Below are 6,719 nucleotides of genomic sequence, written 5' to 3' on the forward strand. Positions count from 1 at the left end.
CCTTTCCCCTATGCCCGGGTTTAAGAACTTGCTCTCTTTAATTCTATATGCAATCTAGAGTTCCCACTTTCGAGTTCAACTCTAGATTCGTAGATAGTATTTCACTGTTAGCTACTCAGCAAAATAATTAAAAATAAAATTAAATAAACAACCCAATATGATAAAATTAATTTCGTCAATTTACACTTCAAACATCAACATTCATGCATACCCATGACCCTAGAACAATAGGGTTCTTAGCCACTCTTATTCAGGCAATCATCAAAGATTTACAAGAGTGCATAAGAATCAATAAAAGAAAGAGAGAATAGGAACTCAAGACGAATTCTGTGATTTTTGAACTTTGTTGTGTCTTTTTCCTCTTCTCCAATATGTTCCCTGACCTAAAGGAGGCATTTTTGGCTTATATATTGCGTACAAAAGTCGTGGGCTAAAGCTCTCCTATTCCTAGTCCAAATCGGCTTCAGGGATTGATGCTAAGGTGGATGCGACGCATCCACCTCGTCCTCCATTTCAATTTTTCCTGCGAAGGTGGATGCGACTGTCCTCTATTTCTCAGCTTTGCATGCGAGGGTGGATGCGACGCATCCACCTCTAGTTCCTCCATCTCAGCTTTTCCCAGGTGCGGATGCTATGGGCTGACTTCACTACTAAGGGTGCGCGAAATCTGATTTTTTTTCTAGATTGGATGCGACGCATCCAATCTCTCTTCCTCTACCTAGAGCACCTTTTCTTCATATTTTTGCACTCCACACACCCTAATTCACCACACACAACTCAATTAGTCATAAAACCAATAATTAAACCATGTTGGGCATTTTAAAGATCAAATAACATCAAGAAGCGGTTAAAACATGGGTAAAGTCACATCAACACATATCGAAATATGCCAAACATCATAGATCCTTTTTTAATCGGATGATTTAAATGGATATAAAAACATGAGTTAAATGGATTTTATCATTAGAAAATATATTTTTAACATGACATAGTATGTTAACTTTTATTTTCTAAATCAACAATAATTGGATCACTTTATTATCCAAAAATAAAAAGTGACTTTGGTTGATTATTTTCATAAATTGAGTTATCATCCAAGAAACTACCTCAATTGTATAGTATCTCAAATGTCAAATTATTAGTTGTTCTCACGTAACCTAATTATTATTTAATTAGTGTCTCAAATGTCAAATTCTATATTGTCCACACGGTTTAGCATAATCTTCAACAGCAGCACGTAATACAAAGTAGAACTTGACTGCTTACTTTTGGACATGAGAAACAACGGAAGGACCACTTCAAGCGACACTCTATAAATAACTTAAGAGAATATAAGATCAATCAATGCACGATATATTCAAATATAGCATAAGAATTAAGAATGTCTTCCAGTGACTCAAAGCTTCCTTTACGAGATATCCCAGGTGATTATGGCTTGCCCTTTTTTGGGGCAATTAAGGATCGATTTGACTTCCATTACAATCAAGGCACTGATGGCTTCTTCAGGTCTCGCATGCAAAGTTACCAATCCACTGTCTATAGAGCCAACGTGCCTCCTGGTCCTTTCAACGCTCCCAAATCTAAAGTCATTGTCCTTGTGGACGCTGTTAGTTTCCCCATTCTTTTCAACAATTCTAAAGTCGATAAGACGAACTACTTTGATGGCACATTCATGCCCTCCACTGATTTCACTGGCGGTTACCGTTTGTGTCCTTTTCTTGACACTTGTGAGCCCAAACATGCCACACTAAAAGGACTTTTCTTGTCCACACTAGCAAACCTGCACAATAGATTCATACCCTTGTTTCTTAGCTCAATCTCTGAGCTATTTACCCATCTTGAACATGAATTGTCAGATAAAGGAGAAGCTTACTTCAATACCCTCAGTGATGACATGGCATTTGACTTCCTCTTTCGTTTGTTTTGTGAGAAAAGTCCTTCTGAAACAAGTCTGGCCTCTGATGGCCCCACCTTTCTAAACAAATGGGTGTTCTTTCAGTTAGCTCCATTGATTTCTCTAGGCCTCAAACATGTACCCAACTTCATAGAAGATTTGGTTTTGCACACTTTCCCTCTACCGTTTTTCCCTATAAAATCTGATTATAAAAAAATATTTGATGTCTTTTACAAGTCCATGGGGTCTATTCTAGATGAAGCTGAGAAGCTTGGACTGAAAAGAGATGAAGCATGCCATAACTTTATTTTTTTAGCAGGGTTCAATTCTTATGGTGGCATGAAAGTTTTCTTCCCAGCTTTGATCAGGTGGGTTGGAGCAGCAGGAGAGAGTTTACACCGTCGTCTCACCCATGAAATCAGAACCGCTGTTAACGAAGAAGGTGGGGTCACCTTTTCAGCGTTGAATAGGATGAGTTTGACCAAGTCTGTGGTGTATGAGACACTAAGAATAGACCCCCCAGTTCCGTTTCAAACTGCAAAGGCCAGAGAAGATGTCATCATCCATAGCCATGATTCATCATTCTTGATCAAGAAAGATGAAATAATATTTGGGTATCAGCCATTGGCCACAAAGGACCCTAAGATATTTGAGAACCCTGAGGAGTTTATTGCAGATAGATTTGTGGGAGATAGAGAGGAATTGATAAAGTATGTGTACTGGTCAAATGGTAAGGAGTCAGATGATTCAACAGTGGATGATAAACAATGTCCCGGTAAGGACCTGGTGGTGCTCTTGGGAAGGTTAATGTTGGTAGAGTTTTTCCTGCGTTATGATACTTTTGAGATCGAATTTGGAAAGTTGCTGCTTGGTTCCAAGGTGACTTTCAAGTCAGTAACCAAGGCGACATCATAAATTATCTTTTGCTTTATGTTGTATATATATGGAAAATTCTTATCCAAACACGAGGGTCTGTAAGCAAGACGATCAGTAATGTAAAATATATTTTTTTTCAATAATTAAAATTTAAAAACTCCGACCAACGATGGTCTGTAAACTGAACAGTGCAGGCAGAAAACCAATCAAAATTGGTCGGTAATGTTGAATTCTGGAAATTCATTGTACATTAACCGGCCAACATTGGTCGGTAATGTACAATTTAATTTTTTTTTTATTATTTACCGACCAAAGTTGGTTAGTTTTCTGGGTTTAATTTTGGCATAAAATGCCTGTTTTGGTAGCTACACCACCTGCCAAATAAAAATAACATACCAATACCCCCAATTCACATCTAATAATCACCAATTCACCTCATAAAATCCCTAATTCACCACAAATCCAACAAAATATCTAACAACAACAATAACAACGACAACAACCAAACATCCAACTAATACTTTAAAACTAACAAATTAAAGTTCAATTGAACATCACAATCCCAAACCAAGCAAAAACTAATTACAACAAGTTAAAAATTGTTCAATCTAATTCAAAACTAGTTCTATTAGTCTAGTTCAAATTATATCGAAGTATTGGTCAAGGGGTATTTTCTACAATATTATCATCACCGTCTAATGAACTTTCATCTACAAGACGATATAGAGAACGGTCTTGTGGAGGACGGGAAGAACGATCACGAGGAGGACGGTAGGAACGATCACGTGGAGGTCGAGCCTCTGGCGACGACTCACGAGACTGGGGCAACGGAAAAGTTCCAATAGATAGGAGAGTTCTAATCTAAACTTGCATACCAAGGAATTGAGCATCTCTAAGTCTTTCTCTTTCCGTGGCCGCTTTTACCTCGGATGTAAGTTGTGTCACTGTCTCCCGCAAAGCCGAGAGGCTCTCCCTATTAAGTTCCTCGCCTTGCGAGGAAGTCCCTATTCCTTGCATTCCACACCTATAACGATAAAATTTTTCGTAGAAAACTCGCATACCTTCCCCCATTTTGGACCGCCAACAGCCTCCAACCATATTCTTTCGGCATCCTCGTCCGAAGGTTGGCTTGGCTCGCCCGATTCACCAGATGGCTGACCACAAATGAACTCCTCCACGCTACTTTGGTAGTGACCCTATTAAATTAGTATTTAAAAATTCATATAAAAGTAAATTATAACACTTAAAGAAAATTGAAAGCTTACATATGCAGTCTCTGCCCGGTCCTCGACCCACCTATCTCCATCCCCTCCTTTTTTCTTCTTTACAATATGCGTCTCCTTAAATAACTCATCATGGCTCATTGGACGCCCATACTTCTTTTCCTAAAAATAAATTAATTTAGTTAATAAATAGAATTAATATACTTAGAAAAATAAAATAATTTAAGCAATTACCAATCTTCTTTTTATTGTCCCAAGGCTGATAGGTCCCCCAGTGTGCAAGGAGCCTCCATTCTCGGATGAGTGAGCTTTCTTTCCTATTTCGCTCCTCTCTAAGAAATATGTGGTAAGCCATTGCCTTAACAAATCATTCCATAAATGCGTAGACACCAGCTAGGCCTTTTGTTCTTCTTTCTAGCATCCGAGAAATTATCCGCCAATCTCTTGTGGGCTTTATGATGAAAATTTGCAGCCACTTTCACGCTATAGCGGTCTTCCCATACACACTTGCTCTGCATTTCAAAATTTAAATATTAGATGGAAACATCATAAATATAAATTATTAAACTGCTTAAAAAAATATTTATACCTTAAACTGATTGAAAATTTGCTCTTTTAGCGAGAATGGAAAATCAATCCAAGCGCATAAGGGCCATCATAAATCTTTTTGATGGCATTGGTGATTATCTTCGTAGTCTACTTACCCGGCTTGAACTTGCAATTTAACAGTAAAACACATGAATATATTAGTAAAAACATTACAAAACAATAGATGCAAAAATAACAAATAACTCTTACTCGTCACCCTCAGGGACTATGATGATCCTACCATAGCGATCATAATGCACTACCTCTGGATCATCATCCTCAGCATGTGTATTAGAGGCATGTGTAGACGGTGTAGGGGGCTCAGAGCTACTGTCTCGCAGGCGAAGGACTGAAATAGATCGAGTCGATGATGAAGATGGCTACGATCCCTGTGACTGCGACATAGCTGGATGCGACCCATGTGATTGTGATACTAATGGTTGTGACCCGAGTAGCTGTGATATGGATGGATGCGATCTATGTGGCTGTGATATATACGGATGCGATCCATGTGGCTGTGATGCAGATGGCTGCGATGCACGTGGTTGTGAGACAACTGGACTATATGTCGGACGTATAGTCCTATGGCCCTGTGATGGAAGACCTGGTGTCTAGATGACGGTGTAGGCCTCGTGATGTCGTGGCAGCTCAGTATAGCCGTGTGATGGAGGATAAGACATAGGCATCTCTGAAGAGGGTGAAAAAGAGGGAGTATTATAATCTACCTTACTCTTTCCCTTCCTAGCCTTTTCTCGACCCTGAAAACTAGTAGGGTCATTGTTACCTTGACCCTTGCCTACCATCTACATAATATAATACATATTTCGATTGAAACATATAAGAAACTAGTTATAAAATGAGAGTGCTTTAAAAAACTAACTTTTAAATCCTTGTCGAAGTATTGTTCCTCGTCCGAGAATTCCTCGTCCTCACTTATTTGAATTTCATCAGTTGATTCTTCGTCCTCATTTTCTATAATTGTTACTTCATTTATATCAACTTCTTCCAATATGCGTTCAGGATGTTCCAAATCATTTTCTAACTGATCGTCAACTATTTGGTGAACACTAGAAATATCATTTTGATATGCAAAATCTAACACATTCTCGACTTCCACCCTACCTACATGCTTAGTTTTTATTACAACCCACCAATCGGACTTATTCCGCCACAATGGATAAGGAGCATAATACACTTGCCTAACGTTATGTGCAATTATGAAAGGATCATAACAATCATACTCCCTAGTATGATTAACCTCAATTATGTTGTATTGGTGGTGTACTCTTGTACCTCTTGTTGGATTTGGGTCAAACCACTTGTATCTAAAGAGAATCAATTTCTTATATGGCCAACCTGTATATTCTGGTTGTAATATTTCTTTGACCACACCATAATAATCAATATCTCCAACTTGGTTGCCATCACCACCATGAACCCACACTCCGCTGTTGTTGCTATTTTTATTTTTAGAGCAATCCTCTGTATGAAACTTATAACCATTCACTACGTACTTAGACATTGTTGTGACCTGAAGCCTAGGTCCCCAAGATATATCTTTCAAAAATTGATTTTCACCATTATTTGAATTATTTACCTATCAGAAAGCCGAGGGTCTATCAGAAATAGTCTCCCTGCCCTGGGCCAGGGGTAAGGCTGCATACATCCTACCCTCCCCAGACCCCACTTGAGGGATTATACTGGGTGGTTGTTGTTGTTGTTGTTATTGTTGTTGTTGTTGTTGTTGTTGTACCTACATAGTGTTAAAAAAATCATAAGTTAACATAACCGTATATATATAGCGGGAACTTCCGAAGAACATTATTAAGATAAACTTACAAACGGTTTGAACCACGTATCAAGTCTCGTATATACAACATCATGGCCAAATTGACCCACGAAGTGAATGTGACACATCAAATATTTTTAGTAGTTGCATCAATATGTAATCACAGTAAATTTTACATTTTGATAACTAATAAATCAATACTTACTTGAGAAATGGTACAACTTCGGGACAATTTAGCAACACATGAATTGTAGCTGACTTGTACTCCATATCACTCAAACTTCTCTTTATAACATCCTTAGAACATCGGCCTGATTGATTGAATATGGACATTGGTGGATATAATGGA

General features: G+C 38.3%; 1 protein-coding gene across 1 annotated transcript; it reads left to right on the forward strand.

Annotated features, from left to right (window-relative positions):
- The first annotated feature begins 1,306 nt into the window (after nucleotides 1–1,306).
- On the forward strand, nucleotides 1,307–3,067 carry LOC142177627 (allene oxide synthase 3-like). The gene has a single exon (XM_075246884.1). It carries the CDS (start codon nucleotides 1,382–1,384, stop codon nucleotides 2,807–2,809), a length of 1,428 nt encoding a protein of 475 aa, XP_075102985.1. The 5' UTR covers nucleotides 1,307–1,381; the 3' UTR covers nucleotides 2,810–3,067.
- Nucleotides 3,068–6,719: the final 3,652 nt, after the last annotated feature.

The sequence above is a fragment of the Nicotiana tabacum genome, chromosome 23 (genome assembly GCF_000715075.1).
Source record: "Nicotiana tabacum cultivar K326 chromosome 23, ASM71507v2, whole genome shotgun sequence".
NCBI classification, from domain to species: Eukaryota; Viridiplantae; Streptophyta; class Magnoliopsida; order Solanales; family Solanaceae; genus Nicotiana; species Nicotiana tabacum.